The sequence below is a fragment of the Gouania willdenowi genome, chromosome 20, assembly GCF_900634775.1.
Source record: "Gouania willdenowi chromosome 20, fGouWil2.1, whole genome shotgun sequence".
NCBI classification, from domain to species: Eukaryota; Metazoa; Chordata; class Actinopteri; order Blenniiformes; family Gobiesocidae; genus Gouania; species Gouania willdenowi.
The window spans coordinates 17,971,966-17,993,837 of NC_041063.1; the positions used below are offsets into that span (position 1 = coordinate 17,971,966).

General features: G+C 35.7%; 3 protein-coding genes across 11 annotated transcripts in view; 1 reads left to right on the top strand and 2 right to left on the bottom strand.

Annotated features, from left to right (window-relative positions):
* Positions 1–3,676, bottom strand: part of arfgef1 (ADP-ribosylation factor guanine nucleotide-exchange factor 1 (brefeldin A-inhibited)) — a 62,511-nt gene extending 58,835 nt beyond the window's left edge. For 8 of the 9 annotated variants that reach the window (XM_028434251.1, XM_028434249.1, XM_028434248.1 and 5 more), the window contains exon 1: positions 3,338–3,676. In XM_028434251.1, coding sequence (XP_028290052.1) covers positions 3,338–3,461 — 124 coding nt within the window. In that variant the 5' untranslated portion in view covers positions 3,462–3,676. The remainder of the gene's footprint in view (positions 1–3,337) is intronic. The other variant, XM_028434250.1, reaches the window with a different exon arrangement.
* A 1,601-nt stretch (positions 3,677–5,277) lies between these two features.
* cpa6 (carboxypeptidase A6) lies at positions 5,278–20,983 on the bottom strand. The gene is made up of 11 exons (XM_028434264.1): positions 20,736–20,983; positions 18,648–18,723; positions 15,471–15,595; positions 12,587–12,701; positions 12,126–12,227; positions 11,954–12,058; positions 10,413–10,523; positions 8,760–8,850; positions 7,154–7,356; positions 6,962–7,046; positions 5,278–5,507 (listed from the first exon to the last, which is right to left on the bottom strand). Exons 1-11 carry the CDS (start codon positions 20,846–20,848, stop codon positions 5,308–5,310), a joined length of 1,326 nt encoding a protein of 441 aa, XP_028290065.1. The 5' UTR covers positions 20,849–20,983; the 3' UTR covers positions 5,278–5,307.
* The window catches only part of prex2 (phosphatidylinositol-3,4,5-trisphosphate-dependent Rac exchange factor 2), a 126,259-nt gene continuing 113,277 nt past the window's right edge, over positions 8,891–21,872 (top strand). Inside the window, exon 1 of the mRNA XM_028434254.1 lies at positions 8,891–8,905. The gene's annotated coding sequence lies outside the window, so the exon portion shown is untranslated. The remainder of the gene's footprint in view (positions 8,906–21,872) is intronic.

The window sequence follows — 21,872 nt, forward strand, 5'->3', positions numbered from 1 at the left end:
CAGTCAGTATACTGGGTCACCTAGTTGGCTTTGATGTGTATCACTCGTGTACCACGACTGGGCTCCTTAGAAACTCTTTCTGCGAGCCCTTTGTATTTCTGAGCTCTGTCAAAATGTTGAATATAATGAAATGTAAAAAAAGAGCGTTTTGAAGAAAGCACACCTTCAAAATAGAATTTGACGTTACCCTGCGAATTTTAATCAGTAAAGTAAGTGTTGATGGGGAACTCAAGTGGATGATTTAATTTTGGCAAACAAAAATAATGAAGTAGGATAAAAGCGTTTCTTTAGAGGTGTTTCTCAAGATTTTTTGTTTTGTAGAAAACAAATAACCATGCAATTCCTTCAGACACCCCTAGCACAGGAAAGTTCCAGTTAATGGACGTTCCTAATTACAATAATTTGCCGGGCAATTCAGTCAAAATAGCCAGATAAGGGAAAAAAAATGTAGGAACACGAATTAAATAACTAATGCCAATTATTCCATGACCCTTCAAAACAGATTACATAGCACGTCTTGATCAGCTAATGGAAAGACTACAAGAAATGCACTTGGTGTAAATTTCAAATGTCTGACACACTATGGTGGAGATAATTTAAGTCACTGTCAAACAGGCAGGACGGACGTTTGGCTGCTGCACAACACATGCTCATTTGTTCTCTGTTAGTGTCAGGTTACCGCAAGAACAAAAGAGCAGCCAAATATTTTTTTTTTCCGAATTAATTTAAACCAGCGTTACTGGTTTACTTTATATTTTTTTTGATCTGATAGAATTTCTACTTTGACAAAATACAACTTCAATAATAATAGTTTAAAAAGTAGTCACAAGTGCACAGTTAGTTTCAAACATGCCTTTTTTGTACTACTTTGTCCCCACAAAGAAACACCCATGGATTAACAATGTCAACGTTAGCATTGGTTGCCTTAGGGTTATTGAAAGCTCAATGAAACTCGTAAAAAATGTACATCGGTACGCCTTAAAGTAGACCTACTAGTGTTATGTTGTGGTTTCCAACTTACTTTTTATTGCTATAAAAACTGTGTTGTAGCTGGTGCGATGCTAGTCTTATTTTACTTCCTGGTCAAGCAGATTTCAATCAGTGTGCAACATTCCTGGTTTGACAGCAAAAGGTGCAGGTGATCTTTGAAAAAAAACCAAAAAAAAAAACATTAGTTTTAGCTAGAGGTGTCCCGATCCGATACTGGTATCGGTCCGATATCAGCCAGAAAACGAATATCGGATTTTATAGGTCTGAATCTAAAATCTTCAATATATATATTAAAATATATTTATTCAATGGTAAAATACTGTAGATAAATGTTGAAGGTTAAAATATATGTAACCAATTGGTTAATAATAAATGGGTCAGTTTTCTTCATACTTACTGTTGCTGACTATTGTTTTCTGTTTGAGTAACATCACTTGATCATACCTTTTCTAACATTACACACTACAAAATATGTAATAAAAGTATGGATGATTTATGCTCGGATTGATATCGGTCAATACTCGAGGATGCACTATCGGTATCGTATCAAAAGTGTAAAAGTTGTATCGGGACATCCCTAGTTTGAGCTCTGGCACTTTTATATCCTCTTTAAGGTGTAATGTTCCGAAAAATGCATTTACTGTCAATGGGGTGAATTTAAATGTGACATAACATGATCTTGGCACTGATTAGATTGTTAGCATTAGAAGACGCTGCTGACCAAAGTGAAATACAGTCCCATTGGTTGGTCACTGAGCTCCATGTTTGCTATTGTGAAACTACACTGATTCAATCCTCAGCATTCCATAGTAGTGAATAGTAGTGACAGTGTTATTATTTAATACTATCATCAGTGATAGCTCAGTGTGAGGCACTAAAATGAACTGTAACACTATAAACTCTTATCATGACACCTGTGAAATGTACTGTATGAGTCAGCAAGTAAACATTGAGTAGTCAGGTTTTATTCTGAGTAAAGTAGAAGTGTAAAGATAAGAAGGAGTTTTCTTTTTTTAAAACTGATGGCTAAATATTTGGGTCAGAGTTTCTAAAAAACAAAACTGCAACTCTCATTGTAGTTAAATAGTATCCAAGTAGACAAAGTAAGGAATGCAGGGAAAGGCGACAGGGTTATGGGTGACTGAGGCTCACTGATGCATGTAGAGAGCAAAGGTTGGTCTCAATTAAACAGACAAGGAAGCTACAGTATCTCCTCTGTGAAAGGTAGACCTGGAAATAGCAGAGAGGACTAGATATCATTAGGACAACAGATAGAACAAGTGTGGATGCCTACGTTAAATCGTTTGTGCAGCGTTATCCCGTATAACCAGCTTTAAAAGGCCAGTATTTGGACACAAATAGGTTTTACATTCAGTATTCCTTTGTGATTGTCATTAATAGTCTACTTAATCATGTAATTAGCTGGCTTCATCAAAGATGTCAAGCATTTCACTAAATAATACACCTGCTAACTAAAGGTCATTGCTAACACCTGGGAGGAAATTAAACAGGAGGTTAAGCGACGCTCATTTCAAAATAAAAGCAGAGCTGATTATGAGGTGTGGTTCTCGGAGTGACGGTTAAAAAAAAAAAACCGCGATAAAAGAAAAACATGTTTATAACATTGTGTTATGTGGTCAGTGAGTGATATCCAAGGTTAATCGGCAAGCGTGGCGATTTTTCTTACAGTTTGCTGGTTTTATTTTGGCTGGTAACGGAAACCATCCTGTCTTATCTTCAATACGGAACTCAATTGAAGGTAAATGTACAAAATGACGGAGAAATTTGATTTTAGAAGTATAACAGAGATGGATATAAATAATTTAAACTGTTTGGATCAAGACGTGTGTATTAAAACACGCATATGTCCCCAGCACTGCTTGTTCCGAACATGAGGAGGAGACACATGAACAACTAGCATCTCATTTGTGTGGCTTTGGGGATAGATGAACAACTTCAGGTGGGTGTTGGTTACATTAGTGTGTAGTCGGTGATTTATTTAATATGAGATGGAGGACCAGCCTGTGATAACTTTCCTGTGTAATGCTCGGCCTGCTCGCTCATAGTGTAGCTACTAGTTTCAGCTCAATGTCCCAACACCCACCACCACCTCCTCCTCCTCCTCCTGCACCATTTCCGTGTTTCAGACGGAATCATTTCCTCGGAGCTCGTGCCACGTCAATCTAAAAACACAATTTTCAGCACCGTTCAAACAGCGGGAGCGGACGGATCGAAATGAATGACAAGCAGCCTGTCACGGGCCAAACACTGCGACATTGTTGCCGGGTGATGAGTTAAAGCCTGACGTGTCAAAATCAATGAGTCCAGGAGGGAGACGGACACTCACCCAGTGCCACCTCGCAGGCTTTCCTCAGCTGTGAGTGGTGAGCCTTCTTCACCTCCTTGTCGGCCAGGATCTTCTCCAAAGCTCTTGTTAGGAACATGTTTTTCGTCTTTTTGCCCTCAAACATGTCGCACGCGAATCCAGATCGAGGTGTGCCCGGTCCCGAAGGAGGGCTGCGGCCGCCTCGGACAGGGACGTGTTATTCCTCAAGCACAGATCGGCCACGGATCCCGTTGACAGACAAACATAAATAAACACGGAAGGTGGGGTAAATCCCTCAGATTTCCTCTAACGACCTGCCTCCTGCGCCATGTTGGAGAGAGGAAACTACGTCACGTACGTTTGAGGACGGCCGCAGTCGAGAGAGAGAGAGAGAGAGAGAGAGAGAGAGAGAGAGAGAGAGAGAGAGAGAGAGAGAGAGAGAGAGAGAGAGAGAGAGAGAGAGAGAGAGAGAGAGAGAGAGAGAGAGAGAGAGAGAGAGAGAGAGAGAGAGAGAGAGAGAGAGAGAGAGAGAGAGAGAGAGAGAGAGAGAGAGAGACTTAGTTAACTCTATCTTCATTTTGTTTTAAAATGAACAATATTATCACTCAAATTTAAGATTTGCCACTTTTAGTCTTATAGTATGTTGATTTGTTTTATTTGATTTTAAAAATTACAGTAATTTATCTAAAAGAAATGCAATGTTTCAGCAAGTTCTTTTTGAATAATATACATGTTAAGGTTTCATTTATTCAGACAACTGATTTCAGGGAATTTACAATCAGCACATGCCTTTGAAGAAGACTAGCAGTTGACAGTCGAAACATGTCAGGAGATCAAAGTAAATATCCTCAAAAACAGTCTTCTGTTTAAATGAAATACTAAAAATAACATTATTCCTTCCAGTGAGTTCTTTTTGAATAATATGGGGTTCGTTCGATCAGACAACTGTTTTTCAGGACATTGACTTTAATGTCAAGGAAATATCAAAGTGATCAGCAGGCGCCTCTGAAGAAGACTGGCAGTTCACAGGTTATATTTTTTCAGACAATGTATTTTGTTCTCCTGATATTTTTCGACTATTAACATATTAAAATAATTCTGTTTCATCAGTTTGTAAGTACTTATTTAATATGAGTTATTTAAAATTATTAAGTATAGATCAATTAATAATTAAGTGTAAACCTCATCTTTGACCAAAAATACATAGAAATAAAGTAAAATGTAGTGAAGTGCCACCTTTGTACCCATCACTCACGTCAATATTGATATGACTGAAAAATATTGTTTATGTAGTAAAAAACCCAAACATTTATTTTAAAAAGTCACACAAACTGTCCCAGGTAAACAAACTGCTGTATGATGATCACGTTTCATACCTGAGAAAATGACAATGAGTTACTAAAGTGAAAGCGCTTTACAAAATTTAATCCAAAATGAATTTAAGCTTAAAAAACTATTTCAAAATAAGACAGTACTATTGCATAAACAGCTTATTGGTACCACAGCAAGTCTGCAGTGATAAAGGCATCATTGTTTTAGTATCAAACCTGAAATTGTGAACTGGCCATCAATAATATAATTCACAGAATGAAAAGAAATTATGACTTGAAAGACGTTGAAATCCTGTGATTTAAAAAGTGCTGATAAACGAACAAGTGCTCACTTCACATCCAGTTACTGTAAAATATGTCTCTGTGGAAGGTTTTCAACGATATAAAAAACAGGCCATTTGTACAAACAATCAAAATTTACCAGCTTATTAATAAAACTTGTGTGATTTTAAAACCTGCGATTGAATTTCCTTGTTAAATAAACCTAAAACAGTAAAAAAAAAAAAAAAAAAAAAAAAGAGGCCAAAGTCTCACAACAGAAGTCTATCCGTTTGAATTCACACAGTACTTTTCCTTTGTAGAACTTTGTATGATCATCTGTGATGAACCTTTGTGGTTAAATGACTCAGATCCTGCATTTATATATTGTATAAATGGAAATCAGTCCCTGTAGGTCACACACTTCTTCAGAAGACCAGAAGCGATCGCTTTCACAGCCTTCGTGGTCTCAGTACAGGTCGGTTTGATCAGTGATTCAGGCAGGAGGAAGCCGTAATATCCAGTATCCCTTAGTTCAAAGGCAAAAGTGTAGGGGATCCCATTCCTGTAGGCCCAGTCGATGGAACTACCAGAGCTAACATCTGTAATCACGTAAAAACACAATAAGATTAGGAAAGAAATCTACATTTATTTACACGTCTATTATAGTGTTAAATTTGTTGACTAAAAATTACCGTCATAGTTTTCACCGACTACATTTTTTAAGTGACAATAACAAGACTGACTAATAAAATATATATATGTGGATGAAAACTATATATGCATTTTTTTTTTCATTAACTAATAAAAAACAAACTATAATGTTCACATGGGACGAAATCCAATCAAAATTTAATATTCTTTTAGGGTGACATTTGAACGTTCTGCCCAGGGACTACAGATGAAAAATAGCCTTCTGGATAAATCTGGTACAATTTTTTTTGTATGGATATTAATGTGAACTGTCCTTGTTAAATAAACCAATAAATGAAAAAATGAATAAACAAGGTTTCTTTTTAAAAACATATCCAATCAAAACTACTTTTATTGCGTGGAAGGTGGGACAAGCTGGTAAGTGAACCAATAGGAAGTAAGCTGATTGTGTTTGCTGAGGTAAGACGGCTCATGGTCTTATACATTGATCACATCATAAATCTATCTGTGTATTTACGAATGATACCATTCAATATCAGGCTGATAAATAGTAATTCAATCTTTTAAAAAATGCATAAACTAAGTTGCATTTTGTATATAAAAAACTGACTAAAATGTATAAGGCAGTGCCGTATCAATATAACGACATTCTATCTGTATGCAGCGCCCCTCATTGGCTAGTTTAGGTCATGTGATTAAGACTAAACCTAACCCAAAAATTGTTGCGATATAGGGTTATAACCTAACCCTAATCCTAAAAATTGTTGCAATTTAGGGTTATAACCTAAACCTAACCCTAAAAATTGTTACGATATAGGGTTATAACCTAATCCTAAACCTAACCCTAAAAATTGTTACGATATAGGGTTATAACCTAATCCTAAACCTAACCCTAAAAATTGTTGGATATAGGGTTACAACCTAAACCTAACCCTAAAAATTGTTGCGATATAGGGTTATAACCTAAACCTAACCCTAAAAATTGTTGCGATATAGGGTTATAACCTAAACCCTAAGATGCTACATCTTTTGTAAACGTACCGATAGCACCGGGGGTTGTCTGTATGGCAACCGTACGAATATACACCTATAAATGTTCTGTCAAAATCAACACTGCCGCTTGAAGTCCAACCAAAACATTTAAAGCTTGTAAGAAAAGCCTGATTTTCCAAAACTCAAATAATTAGACCAAAAACAGAATATTGTTTTAGCTCGAGTGCTGAGATCTGACACTTGGGTTTCCTGCAAGTGCTGGAAATTGGTTGTATTGTCAGACCTGTAAAAGCACCAGTTTTTGTTTGTACAGCATGTATAAAACACCATAGTACAACCTGACACTAATAAAGTAATAATAGGACACATATTTAAAGCTTTTACAGTACATACTATTTAGTGTACTCACACAGCGTTGTGGAGGCAGGTCCATATCTGTACCTCACACCGTAGGCAGAATACAGAGCTGTCACTGCATTTTGAGCTGCAGACTCCTGTGTGGGAAACAACAGACTGAGCTCATCAGTGAAAATTCATAAATAGATACACCAATATGTAAAAGAAAAATAACATCATGTATTGTTTCTTATTGGGGTCTTACCACACAATTGAAGTTAGGGATTGTTGCGTACTTGTAGGAATACGGGTAGAGCAGCATCTGTGCATAGGCATGGATGGATATATACGCCTTTATGCGTTTCTTGTGTTTTCGCAAGAACTTTGCGACGGCCTTAACCTCAGGTTCAGATTCAGGGAAGGGACCACAGTAAGTGTCATCACAGGGGTGAGAGGAGGCCCCCTCCTCTGGGAAACAGAACAGAGCAGACACAAAGTTTCAATTATTGAAAATGATAAAAAAGTTGAATATTTTGTGCTGTAGTAAGTGTACAAGGGATTTAGATTGGGTTTAAGAGATTGGTAAGAAAGAAACAACCAGAGGCAAACGTCCTACCACGTATTACAGTTTATAAATCAACTAAATCTGCTTTATTCCCCTGGCTTTTCATCCCAAATATCTGTCCAATCTGATATCAGCACAAATCACACATACTTTTATGACTTATTTTGTGGAATTTTAGAGAAGACTTGATCAAGTGATATTTCTCAAACAGTATTATTAGCCAATGGGTTAAATACATTTTAACCTTAAACTTAAGAATAATCTACAATTAAATAAAAAAAAAAATAGAAGACAATGAAAAGTAACCTTAATAAATACAGTAAAAACAATATCTGAGATTTTAGATGCAGGACGATATAATCTGATATTTAATTTGTGCTCATACTGGACTGATATCAATATCGGATCGGGACACCCTTAATATATGAGTATCAGTACTTGTCAGTTTAAAAAAAAAAAAAGAAGGAACCGGGAAAATAACCTCAATAAATCCAACAAAAATAAATACATTATATTGGAGATTTTAGATGCAGGCTGATAAAATCAAATAGTTTTTATTTGTAATTATATCAGACCGTGTTATTGTAATGCCATGTGGTCATTGTCAGTTAAAGAACAGCACAGGGTCCACAGGATACTGTTACACCCTAAAACCAGAATACACAAAATAACAGCAAAAATACACAATACAACAACCAAAAGACTCAAAATCATTTTAAAAACACACAAGCAAACTACAAAAATACACAAGCTAAAAGTACAAATAATATGCATGAAATATAGTACACTAATATAGTATAAAACTATAATACACAAAAAATATAATAGATTAATTAAAGTGAAACGACAATAGAAATGTAAGCAAAACAATAACAAAAATATTAACAAAATGATAAATCTACAGAAAATGACAAAAAAAGACACAACATTTGAAACCCACAAAATAAAACAAAAAAAACAAACACAAAAGGACTCCACAACCACAAAAGAACAACAGAAGCACAAAATGAAAGAAAAACATTAAAAAAACACAAACTCTCAGTAATATTAATATCAAAACCACTTCACATGAGACAAACATAAATAAAAATAAAAGTAAGGTTAAGGAAAAGCAAGCTCAGATCAGACGATCACATTTTCTGTGATAAAACATTCCCATCCCTGTCCTACGCAGACATCCATCATCCACAGCTGAAGTCTATTAGTAATTAGCGCTGACTGGATTGACTGAAGGCTGCAGCGTCTTTGCTGATTTTTCATTCATTTACGTGACATCTCAGTCCCTGCCTGTCGCAGAGAAACTCACCACACCATTTCACCTTCCAGTTTCGGTTGGCGTCCACGCCTCTGCAGTGGAACTTGTGATTTTTGGACCGTGTCTTCCTCCAGAAGCGATCCTGTCAGGGCGGAGACGCTGTCAACTGTAACTCCACGGACTGTCAAACTCAACAGGTTGGTAAGGGCACTGCTTAAATAAGGGCAGCATCTCACAGCACTGTCAGAAAAGCAGCTGAAGATCATTTTTTAAAAGGGTTATTATTTTAAAGAGGTAAATGTCAGTCAATGGGTAGTTAAAAAATATAGAAAGAGTCTCCTCGTACGTAATACGTACAGTATCTACTGTATATATCGGCAGTCTATCTGTATGAAAGATGACGTTGCTGGATCTTTTCTACAAAAGCTTAATGTGCCTGTGTTATCACTGTGTCAGGATGGCTGAGTGGTCTAAGGCGCATGACTTAAGGGTTCTTTCTTGGACGTGACTATTCATACGGAATGCCCCTCATTGGCCAGTTTAGGTGACGTAATAGGTGCACCACGTGACTTAAAGTACCGTCAGTTTTATTTTAGCTCATATTTATTTTTAGCTACCCCGCTAACCCTTTTATTTTAGCCCTAAACCAGGAAATACCCAAAAATGTTTTTCGTATACATATATTTCGTGTATGTATTTTTAAAGGTGGAATTTGACGTGTTAAATATGTTAAAATGAAAAAACATATGACAAAAGCGGGATTTGAACCCAGGGCAGAATTTATGTTTATGTGGAAAAGATCCAGAAAAATCTATTGTCCTGGGATCTATTGATACCTTTTCGTATCAATAGACACTTCATTCTTTCTTCCGCTGCCATGAGTTCGAATCCCAGATTTGACATGTATATTTTTTCATTTTAACATATTTAACAAGGCAAATTCCGCATTTAAAAATACATAAGCAAAAAAAAAAAAAAACATTTTAGGGTTTAGGGTTAAGGATAGGGTTAGGGCTACAATAAAAGGGTTAGGGTAGCTAAAAATAATAAAGTGTCTATTTGTACGGTTGCCGTACGGACAACCCCCGGTGCTTTTGGTACGGTTGCCGAAGTACACGTATGTAGCGTGTTAGGATTAGGTTTAGTCTTAGTCACGTGACCCCTAAACTGGCCAAATAGGGGCGCTGCGTACGGATAGAATGTCGGTATATTGATATGGCAACCGTTCAGATAGCTTCTGCCTAAAAATAAATATGAGCTAAAATAAAACTGACTGAACTGTAAGTCATGTGGTGCATCTATCACGTGACCTAAACTGGCCAATGAGGGGCGCTGTGTCGGATAGACTGACGGTCTATAGACACGTATTACGTACTGATAGCCACTGCCAATAATAAACGGTAAGAACCTAATTAAGTTACACTCTTAACACATTTTGTGTTACGTTCTATTGAACAATTTGTGAAACACTTGCGTATCTGAATGGAAAATGTGTTATAAACATAATGTTGTGATCAATTGAGTGTAATTCGTTTAAGATAACATCAGACTGCTTAGTTAACGTTAACTTTTTTGAATGGAAATATGATGTCAAACAAAATGGGGACTGTTTTTGTTCCCTTTGTAGAAAATAATGTCGAATCCTGTAGAAAAGAATCCACTTTTTTTCCACAAGTCTATGTTTTGTGTGAAAACAAATATTACTGTAGTCCAGCTGAAGCGATATCCATCCACATTGAAGACGGGCATGATGTAGAAGTTCAGCTGATTGAGGAGGCGAGTTGTTCCAGGGTCGTATTGGTATGAATTGATTACCTGCACGCAGAACAAAAAAATTAATAAAATGAAAGCAAAAATAATGGGCATTTGAAGTATTTTAGTTGCATGAAAATATGCAACGTCAAACAATTCTAATTTATTCTTGCAAGGCACTGATATTTATGTAATTTGAAATAGAAGAAATGGCAATGTGGTTTGCATAATTAATGGTACAGAATTAAAAAGAAAAAGAAGAGGATAAAGTCTGACCAGAAACATTTAAAATGTAGATTAGAATGAGATGTTTGCGTGACTCAGGGCTTAAACAAAAGGGAGACCCTGACCTCTAGTGGCCTCATTCAGTTACTACATCAAAATATCTTTAGTTTTACAATGTTAACATAATGTGACACAACTTGATTAACCATAAGAAATCATCTTTTCATCTTGATGCACACAAATAAAATGTAAACATGTTCAAATTAATTACCCAACATCCATGAATCTACAACAGGGAAAATTTTAAGCCATTAAAGAGATGTTAGCCTTTAAAATAAGACAATTCTGTTTAAAATAAGTTTGAACGCAAAGATTTAATTCTTTTTGCAGATGATGCAAATGTATTTTGTTCAGGAGATTATTTAAAAACTATCTGGAAACACTGAAAAGGAAATGCTTCTACTTACATACTGGTTTCATAAAAATAGGTTATTATTCGATGTAAATAAAACTAAATTTATGGTTTTTGGAAACAAATTTAAAGAGGAAGTGACATTGTCTATCGATGGTACTGAGATTGAGAGTGTGACTGAGATTAGATTCCTTGGAGTTATTTTGGATGATGAACAGTCATGGAAAAAGTGTCTGAAAATATTTTTATTTTTAACAAAGCTAAGTATGTTTTATCTTGAAACATTATGAGAATGTTATATTGGTCTATTATTATGTTTAAGTGTGGGGTAACAAATACACTAGCAATATTTTGATTTTCTTACAAAAAAAAGATGGTTTTAGAGATCATAGAACTTCTTTATTTATCAAATCAGCGTTATTATAATATATTTAAGATGTAATTGAACAGCAAACATTAGTTTTTATGTTTAAAGCCAAAAGCAGAACACTGCCAGTGTGTTCACTGATAATAATCACAGGAGGAAATTTGATTTGATTTAAAAAAAAAAAAAAGGAAAATGTAAAGGGAAAACGAATCTGCCAACATGCTTTAGAAAGTTGACTTGTGGGGTGATTTGTGAATTTTGGTTTGTCATTTTTAGGTTATTAGAGAATAGTGAAAATTGTGTGTGATGACGGGGGAAGGTTGGTCAATTATGCATTAAGTTATTCTTCTTACCAATTCTCCTTTCCTATCATGAACATGTTTAATTTGGACTGTGATATTGTCTGATGTAGATGTAGAATCTATGTTGGTTTGCATTTTCATGAAAAGAATAAATAAATAAATAAATACATGTTAACAATAAGACGACCTCTCTGACGAACCACTGGCAGAAGGCTGGTCCTATCCACTCTCGAGCGTGCACGCCACAGTCGATCCACACAGAGTTCCTCTGAGGACGACTTCTCTTTCCTAGCTGACAGGACATAAATGCTGTCATTGGCTGAGTGGGATAATGTGCGTCTCGTTCATCCCCTCCTTACCTGAAGCACATAAAGCGGTCTGCCTTCGTAAGACTTTCCAATGGAGAACATGTGCACCAGGTCAGGGTGAGTTTGGTTCATTTCAAACATCCAGCTTTGGATCTGATACAAATAGAGGAGGAAATACAGCTTTTTTTAGTACACTACATAGATTAACCAATGAAATAATGACTTTGAAGGTTTCGATACGTGTGTGTAATTTATGCTCCACACAAGGCCTGATGGTTTTGTGACTCAGCACTTTGACCTCCCCCTCAAATATAAAGGCTCCAAAGCTGTGTTAGAGCAGGAGGCTTTGGGAGAGATTTAGAAAGAGGGAGAGACATGGGAAAGTGGGAATAATTGGAAGTCTGAGAGCACCTCAGAGAGGCTGTTTGTTTACTTTGAGGACCAATGAGATTAGTGGAGATTGTGTGTAGAAAACAAAGGGAGATAGATGGGTAGATGGGCTTCACATCTACCTCTTCCAGAGAGTGGTAAACCTCGTAGTCATACTGAGACTCTGACCTCCGCCAGCGAGAGGAACGAACTCCAGCCTGCATTTCAATTTCCCTTTGTAGATTGGAGATAAACACCCTGTGTGAGAAAGGAGAGAATGTGGGAAATGGAACAGAAATGGCAAACAACTAAAACTAAAATCTATCAGCTTTTACAGAGCTATGATGTCCACTGAGTAAAAGAAGAGACGTGGAAACACTGATTTTAGCTCAAAAATGGAAAACTCAACGACTTCCTGTGACTTGAATATGGTGCTTAATTTATCACATACGTTAAAGCAGTGGTTCCCAAACTTTTCATTGTCCCGTACCCCATCAGACATTTACTGTAACCTGAAGCCATATACCCCCTACTGCTGCACACTAAAAAAAACATAATAATGTCATGCAGTGTTTTTCAACTTTGGAGTCATGAGCCCATGTGGGGTCGCCTGGAATTGAAAAGGGGTCCATTGAAAAGTCTAATAATTTATCATCACAAAAATACTGATTAAAAATGTTTATACAGTATATATATTTAAATTATAACACCACACAAAAAAACAAAAACAATTTCAAACAACTGTATTGTATACTTTCACTTTCTCAAATATAAATCTAGTTAGAATAAAATGGCGTATAAAAATATCTGCGCTGGCGCATCTTGTCACTTGTGCACTAATCCTGGCAACAACAAACATGATCAAAAGCTAATTCTAGAAATAAAAGAAAAATTGTGACAATAAAACGAGTTTGAAACCACTGATGTAATGTCATGAACAATGTAGCCCTAAAGTGAAATTTGTCTCTGAATTTTACCAATCGTGTTGAGGAACAATTTTTAATAATAAAAAAAAAAGAATAATAATAATCTGTAACCATGGGTCATCTTACCTCGGCTAATGTAATTTGTGGCAATGCATGGAGGCTTTATATTCGATTTATATTCTAGTTTCCACTTTTTATTTTTTATTCATGTAGCCCCAATGACAATCTGCATACCCCGCTTTGAGAACCTAGGCATTAAAGGAAACATCTATGAAGTGCTTATGAGCATTAATGATTTTTAAATAAGTGTAAACAAATAATGTAGTCTGGTGTATAGTGTATTTCTATCACATTTGGTGTTTTAAAATCACGCAATCAGTCTCATTTACATATTTGATCAAACATCTGAGCTACAGCGGCTTTAAACCTTACTACAATTTTAAGCTATATTTTTGCATAATTATTAATGTGCCAAAAATCTTCATCATCCCATGACAGCAGTAATGCTTTTGCTGGGATTTAGATGGATAGAAAAATAGTGTAAAATGTTTTACTATTATGGTAAGGCTAAAGGATCCTATTACATTTTTTTTTTTTAATCCAAACCTATTAAACTAAAACAGCTCACCTGCAGCGTGCGTAAGCCGCCCTCCAGTTTAGCTTGTGTTTTTATTCATTCTAAAGCTCAAATTATATCAATAAATAACTTTTCTTTTCAGGTTCTTTTTTTTTTTTTTTTATATGTATTTATATATTTTTTTTTTCTTTTTAACTAAAATAAACAATGATTTTGCTTTTGCAACCTTTCAAATGAAATCAAATTATCCCTTACTGAAATCAAATCTAATGTATTCTTCCATGTAATCCTGTTGACAATATCAGCATTATAATTGACAGTCAGTACATTTCACATGTCAGAATATTAGCATGTTGAAGACCAAGTCTTAGTATACACGCCCCTTTTTACATTATAACAGATGCAACATTTTTAAATTAATTGTGTTTGTTGAACATGTCAATAGTTTAACATATGTTTAATTTACAGATGTCTGTAGTTTTCAATCAAAAACTTTTTATACATACGTTTAATTTGAACAATAGTATGACGTGTTTTTAAATTGTCATCCAATGAGTTCCACAACCTGATCCTAGTGACAACAAAACCTCTGTTTGAGTGAAGTGTGAGCAAATGGTACACAAAAGTTTCCTTTCCTCCTGCTGTTTTCATCTGTGATTAGTATAAATGTGCTCTGGAACTCATTTATTTTGGATTTTCCACATGGTCAATACAATTTTTAACTGGACAAAATCTACAAAGTTCAAAGTATAACCTTTTAATGAAAAGTTAATTTGTGTGGTCTCTTAGACCTTTGTGATTTATGATTCTTATGGCTTTGTTTTGGAGCAGGAAAACTTGGTCAGTGACGCTTTTGCATGCATTACTCCAGATCGCACTACAATATGTGAAGTATGGGACAACTGATTAATTTTTTTTTCTCTGCTAACTTAAAGTTGCACATTAAAATCTACAGTTTGACTTGACAGCTATGATCTATTTTTACATTTACATATTTACTCTTTTACATCCATTTTTCATGTGCAGATATTTTAGTTTGCAAGATACAATTTTGGGGCTGTTTTAAAACAGTTGAAAACCTTTAAACTCCTTTCAAAGACACTTTGCTGCCGTGCCAAGCATTCATTAAATATCTTCAGTGAGTGAAATAAGAGTTGAAAAAAAAAAAAAATAAATAAAAAAAAAAAATGTTTTCCTCAGGACTGCACGGTCTCCCTCAGGAAAGAAATGACAATGAAAATCTTTGTATCTCCGGCTGCGGCGGCTTTGATGAAATGCTGCCATTTGGGTGTAATGTTGACTGGAGATGGAGCAGGAAGATGAAAGAGCTGCTTTTGGAGCAGATTGAGAAAAAGAGAGAGAGAGACAAGCTCTGATGTGCTGTGTGTGTGTGTGCGTGTGTGTGTGTCCCAGCTTTGCAATAATACTCATGTCTGCTGTGTGAGAAAGCTGCGTTTGGTTTGCAGATGTTTCTCAGGGTATTACGTGTGTGTGTGTGTGTGTGTGTGTGTTTTTTGGACTCACCGGTAATAAATAGCTTCCTGCTTCAGGCGTACATGTAAACTTTGGGTGTCGTTACGTCTCACGTGAACGTCAACGGTGGCATTTTGATGGATTAGTGAGGCACTGTTGGGCTGCCAGAAGTCCACCTAAAAATAATGACATTGTAGACGCAAACAACATGCAACTAGCTTTAACCAATCACTCATGACCAGTTGTCTAATCAATTACAGATGATCATTTTGAGCACCATACTGTCATTAATGACATTGTTGCTCTGGAATGTAATTAAACAGAGCAGAGTATTACACTATATTGTAAAAACCATAATGATACATTTAAGAGAACATGCAAACTCTCCACATAAAGTTTGAGACTGGAGCTGTGAGGCAGTGATGCTACCCCCAAATCTATGGTGCATTTTGTATCAAATGCTATGATATATTTTTCAATTATAATGTGATGTGTAAATGTAAAAAAAAATGCTGACTTTTTTTTCTCTCTGTTTTGTTATTCTTTTTTTTTTTTATTCATTTTTCTTTGTTTTTTCTCTTTTAGAATGCCGACTTAAAAATTGTTATAGCATTAGATAATCAGCCTAACGCTAAGACTTTATCACTATTTTTGTGTAGTAAATGTCTGGAGTTATTTCTTTGAACTTTTAGCCTGCACAATATCCCTTTACATGGCAAATCAGCTTTCACGTCACACTAGCTCTTTGTATTTCCAGTCCAAAAGAGACTCAATAGATATCATTTACATCTTATGTTTTAGCGCTTAGTTACGAGTCATCTAGTTCCATGGATGTTACAGCGTTATTCCTAAGAGGACCAGGAACATTGTGGTGGATGGATTTTGACGTTGCATTTACCAGAATCGTACATTGAAAATGGGGGTGCAGGTGCAGCATATGGATCATGCATGTTTTACAGCTAAACTTGGGAGACACCTTAAAATGGGTAAAGTCTTCATTGCAATCAAAACCATTGGAGGCCTTTAATCTCATAAAACCAGTTTTCAAACATGTCGACTTTCACAAGTGTGCATTTAAAGTGCTTCACCTTAATCACTTCATTCCTGCAAGTAAAGTTTCCATATAACAGTCATTCAGTTGAGCTGTCTGTAATTTGGGTTGAGTGTCCCTTTCAACGTCAACTGGTTGACTTGATGGGTCTTTATCTGTGAGATGCTTGACAGACCATCAAATATTTGAAGATAATGAGAATCTTTCAGTCAACTACGTCAACAATAAGGTGACGAAAGTTATAAACTTTACAGCTTTCAACAGGCCATTAACAACCTCCGATAAATGCCATACTCACTGCTTTTTTTAAATGCATAAGTACTTCTTATCAGACTGTGATAAATGTGCTGTTAATAGTTATATCTACAAAGGAAGCCTAATGACTGGGGGAGGGGGGGGGAAACAGATCAATTGAAGCAGCTTTATAACCTATGCACATAGTGGTCATTTGTTTCGGTGGGTGAAGCAACGCACTGGTGTCCTCAGCTGGCTTCAATCTGTTGCATGGCGGCTCATTCCTGCAGGCCTGCACACATGCTTGTTAATGTGTCAATTGGTCTAATGGTTTACAGAGCAAATGCCTGATTAATGTACCTTTTATTTCCAGCCAGAATGGGTTGAAAAGCTCTCAAATGAAATGTTTTATTTTACTCAAATCTAAACCCTTCTATACTACTGCCGTTTTATGGTGTTTCCAAATGGTTAAGAACCCCCAAATGTGCCCGTAGTGGTCCCCTCCTGCACAAACAAATCCAGAACAGAGACGCCTAAAAGGCACTTAGTACCTCCTGATTGTGTGTGTGTGTGTGTGTGTGTGTGTGCACGTGCACTGTGGCAATAAATTAATCTTCTTTTAGCTGATGCTGTGCTAACATAAGCCGAGTAGGAAAGGAAAGACATTGTTTTTTTTTTACAGTGTAGATGAAGCTGTATGTTACTGTTTATGTTGACTAATTATACAGGTTGAACAAGCTTGATTAAAGTCATAAAAAGTGACTTTAATCGATCAAATGGTGGCGCTTTCTTAAGAGTTAGGTGCATTATTTTACATTTTTAAAATAGTTGATTTAATAGGGCTGCAGTTGTGCAGTTTTAATTTAATCTAAACACTTGATTTTGAAGACTTTTTCATCTTTCAGACTACGGATGCTTTTATCTATGTGCTATACACCTTCAAACTTGATGACTAACCATTGGCTTGTAAAGATAGCAAAAACACAGGTGTAGTCGGGTCTGTCCTTTGACATTGTCAAAACACCCAAAATGCCTTTGATTTTAGTGGAAAACTATCACAAGGACATGCATCTAACTGTAAATGATAGTCATAAACACATTTATGTTGTACTTTTAACAATATGCCGTATAAAGATTTATTTTTGGGGTTTTTTCAGATGAAGTGAGGATGGAAGTGGACACGCTTTCAATACTGATGCACAAGTTCAGGTACCAGAGCTTTAAGCACACTTTCATCATGATAATAATAATACATTTGACTTAAAAGCGCTTTTCTAGAAACTCAAAGACACTTTACAGGTTAAAATTACCATAGTAAATACAGTGATGAAAAAAAAATATTACAGTAAAAACGCAGGAAACGGGCATGAATGAGTGGGTGGTTACATGTTATTATAAGCTGAGTGAAACAGGTGAGCTTTGAGATGATATGATGTAAGTGTAAGGAGAAGGATTCCATGGTGTGACGATATTTTAAAAGTATCTAGGGTGCAATCAGAATGAGTTCTATAACACCCTGAGTTGAACTCATACCTGGTTTAAAGGACATCGAGGATAAGTCCTTATATTTCATGTTTCTTTCATTTAACAGTGGATGCTGTGTAATAACTAACCCAGTGAACAGAGGGTTGGAGGAACTACAGCAGCTTATAGGACATGGGTAATTACTTCCAAATGAATGCTGGGAAAAAACAAAACAAAAACCAAACCAAAGACCCCGAGTTCCCCGGAAGTTTCCCCTGCTGATTTTTGAATCATTGAAACACATGTTGATGTTATTTGTAAACTGTAAAGCATCCAAAGGGATAATATACTGTATTAGTAACACACCACAATGTTTGTAATTTGGATCACAAACGATTGTTTACCAGCCTAATGAAAATGTTCTGGAGAGGATTTGCGTTTTAATCTGGAAGGTAATGTGTTGAAAAATCAAAGCCAACCTTCATGTTGCCAAGGATTTTCCTGAGTTTCCAAACCTCCTCCTGGTCACACGGTGTTATCCGGAAGACTTGGTTGCTGTAAAGACAAGAGAGTTGTTTTTTTTTTTTTTCTTAATAATTCTTTTAGGCTTCAGGTTACAGCTGGAATCAAAGTGCACCAAAAGGGATTTTAGAGCCTCAAAGTTGACTTTGATCTGCTTTTAGTGCACATCATTTCACAAACATCTGGGCCATGAGTTCATGTAATGACACCACCTTTTGTGCCAGCTGAAGGGGGACACTTATAATAATGGCACATGTTAGATGGTGAAACGCTGGGTTCCTCTTTCAGTCTTACAGATGACAGGGTCAATCTGCAGGCAAACCACCTGTCTGAGGCGCGATTATGGGATTATATTTCATTGTTTCCAGCTTTGCAGGTAGAATCTGAAACAAGCCTGTTGTTGACACGGTAGCAGCAGCTGTTCCACATTTTCATTAAAACAGTAAAAGTCGGAACATAAAAGAATGTATAAGTCCAAGGTTTAATGTAAAATGTATTTTCTTTATTACATTAGGTTAAAACATAACTTAGAATGGATTTTATTTGTTTGAGTACACAGTGGTAACATACCTCACTATGTACTGTATCTGACAAAGATGGATACTAATGCTGTAAATTATACACATGGTTTTTCATGCATGTGTGCAGGTTTACTCCAGTTATGTTGTCTTTCTAAAGTTCATAAGATGTAAATCATGAGGCAGTGAAGGCTATATTTACTATACTGTCCAGATATAAACTTCAAATATGTAATATATTTGACAATAGGGCTTCTAGAACAATAAATAATAGGTGAACTGATCCAGTAGGCAACAATGTGAATATGAGTCATTTTTTAGATGTTTATAGTACAGTAATATTTAGATAATTTAGCTTTGAGTCCATATAAAACTGGATGCACTATCAAAAATACAGGTTATTGTTTTTCGTCAATATGTTAGTAATTTTCCAAGATCTCCGACTGTGTTAAAAAAAGCATTTTTGTCTACGTCATTTCAAAAGTGATGATTACCCTTTAAAGACTTCGGTTTCACACAGAGGAACACAAACACTTACTCGCTGACTTGTACACATGGCTACAAATGAGTTATTTGATCCATCTAATGACCATGTTTAGACACGTACAGGACATGTATACAGTATATAATAATTATCTTAACAGGTAAAGCTGTAACCCTTGTCTGAACCACAGTTTTAAACAAACGTGTGTGACCTTTTTTTTCAGCTACATAAAGTCATAATGTGGTACTGTTGGACTGGAATAAACATAAAAACGGGGATTTCCAACATAAATGGCCTCCCCCTTACTCAATCTTTTAAGACAGATCATAAATATCATATGTTACAGTGTGCTTTAGTTTATAGTATGTGTTTGACATTAGATGCTACCTGTTTTTATTCAGAGTACGGTAATAACAGATGCACATATAGGAGAGGGGATGACACTTCTTAAATTAGGGCAATATATCAGTATTTTTATTCAGATATTTCTTCACAAGTTTATTTTTACCTTAAGATATATTTACTTGTTTAAAAAATAGACTTCGGCTTAGACTTTCTTTTGTCATTCAAACTTGAACTTTACAGTACGTATTAAAACAAAAATGTGCTGCATTGGCTCGTATTGCAGGATAAGAAACAGGATAAAAACAAACAACAGCAAGTATTTACATAACTTAAGTAGTATTTAGAAAAAAACTAAAATAAGGTGCAGAAATAAATAGATATCAAGAGGAAAAACTGTCTATTTTTCAGTCATGTGTAAGATTCCTAATCAGATAAATATATTGTACCTTTTTTTTTTTTTTTTTTTTTAGGATAGGATATACAGTATTACTCAAAGCTGCAAAGCATCCCCCATATGCATCATAGCAAACCCAGTCTTATTCAAATTCTTCCAAACAATAGGTTTCTCGTGCAGTTGGATAACTATGTTATGGATTAAAAAAAAAGGAATAAACAAAGTATAAAGTCTGTTTTGCTAGTTGTTGTTATTAAAAGCATCATAATAATAGTGCTAGTAGATGAATGGAGTCTTTACTCACCCTGTGTAGCGGTTATTGTAGAGGTAGGCACTCACAGGGCGCAGCACGTTTTCAAACATTATCGCTAAAATCAGGGCGCGAAACGCTCTCCGACACCTGGGGTTGTTTGCCATCCCTGGTCAGAAGATCAAAGTGTGGAAGAAATGCTTTGAATGATGATGATGGACGTAAAGCTATAAACGCAGACTCAATCCAGCGCAACATCAGTTTAGCGCACAGCCCTCTGCTAGAGTTTGGATCTGAACGTGTGAAAGTTACACACACACACACACGCACACACACACACACACACACACACACACACACACACACACACACACACACACACGATGAAGAGAGAGAGAGAGAGAGCGTAAACCCGGGACACATGACCCGGTGACGATTCAATGATTGAAAAAGTCAAATTGTGGGACTTTGTGAAATACATCACCCGTGCTTTTAAACAATTTAAACACTTCAGAACATCAACACAAATGTTCCAGTTTGTGTAGTATAACACATACTCTTAACAATATAAAATAATTTCAATAATCTGAGTTTTCAGCAGTGGCGGATCTAGACTTATAAACAAGGGGTGGGCAGAAAGTGGGAAAGGGGGGCATACATTAATATGGATTTATTTTGATTGGCTGTTGTATGGAGGTAGATTTATGACTTTATGATTCAATTAAAAAAAACAAAAAACTTTTCAATCAAAAATAAATATTTTCAATCAAATTATTTGGGTCACAAATATTATAATTTTTGCCCTTGAATGCTTTTTTTTGTTGAAAATTTTTTTTTTTTGATTGAATAATAGACACAAATCTACTTTAATACTGTTGCTTTTTTTTTTTTTTTTTTAAATGGGTTAATATAAATTTCCTAAATTGCTTTTCAAGCCATGAGGTTGTTTCCTACCAAGCCTGGAACATAACGTGATAATAATAATAAAATTATTAATAAAATTGTGGCCACAAATTAATTAACATATGCACAACATACTAATTTGTGGCCACACTTTAAAGTGAAAGTTCACCCCCAGGTTTTTGAGGAAATTAAAAAAAATGCCTTGATTATGGGCAAGGTTAGTGAACAGAAGGACCAACAGAACAGGATAGAGAGATAGAACATCAGAGTGTTACAGACTAGATGAGA

Bases quoted from the DNA above. Each gene is read 5' to 3' on its own strand.
- cpa6 (XM_028434264.1), bottom strand. From the start codon at position 20,848: ATGGCAAACAACCCCAGGTGTCGGAGAGCGTTTCGCGCCCTGATTTTA. The intron at 8,851-10,412 runs GTAATATTTGTT...CCGCCCTGACAG, and splicing joins ATCGCTTCAGCTGGACTACA to GATCGCTTCTGGAGGAAGAC. The intron at 7,047-7,153 runs GTAAGACCCCAA...TTTCCCACACAG, and splicing joins TCCCTAACTTCAATTGTGTG to GAGTCTGCAGCTCAAAATGC.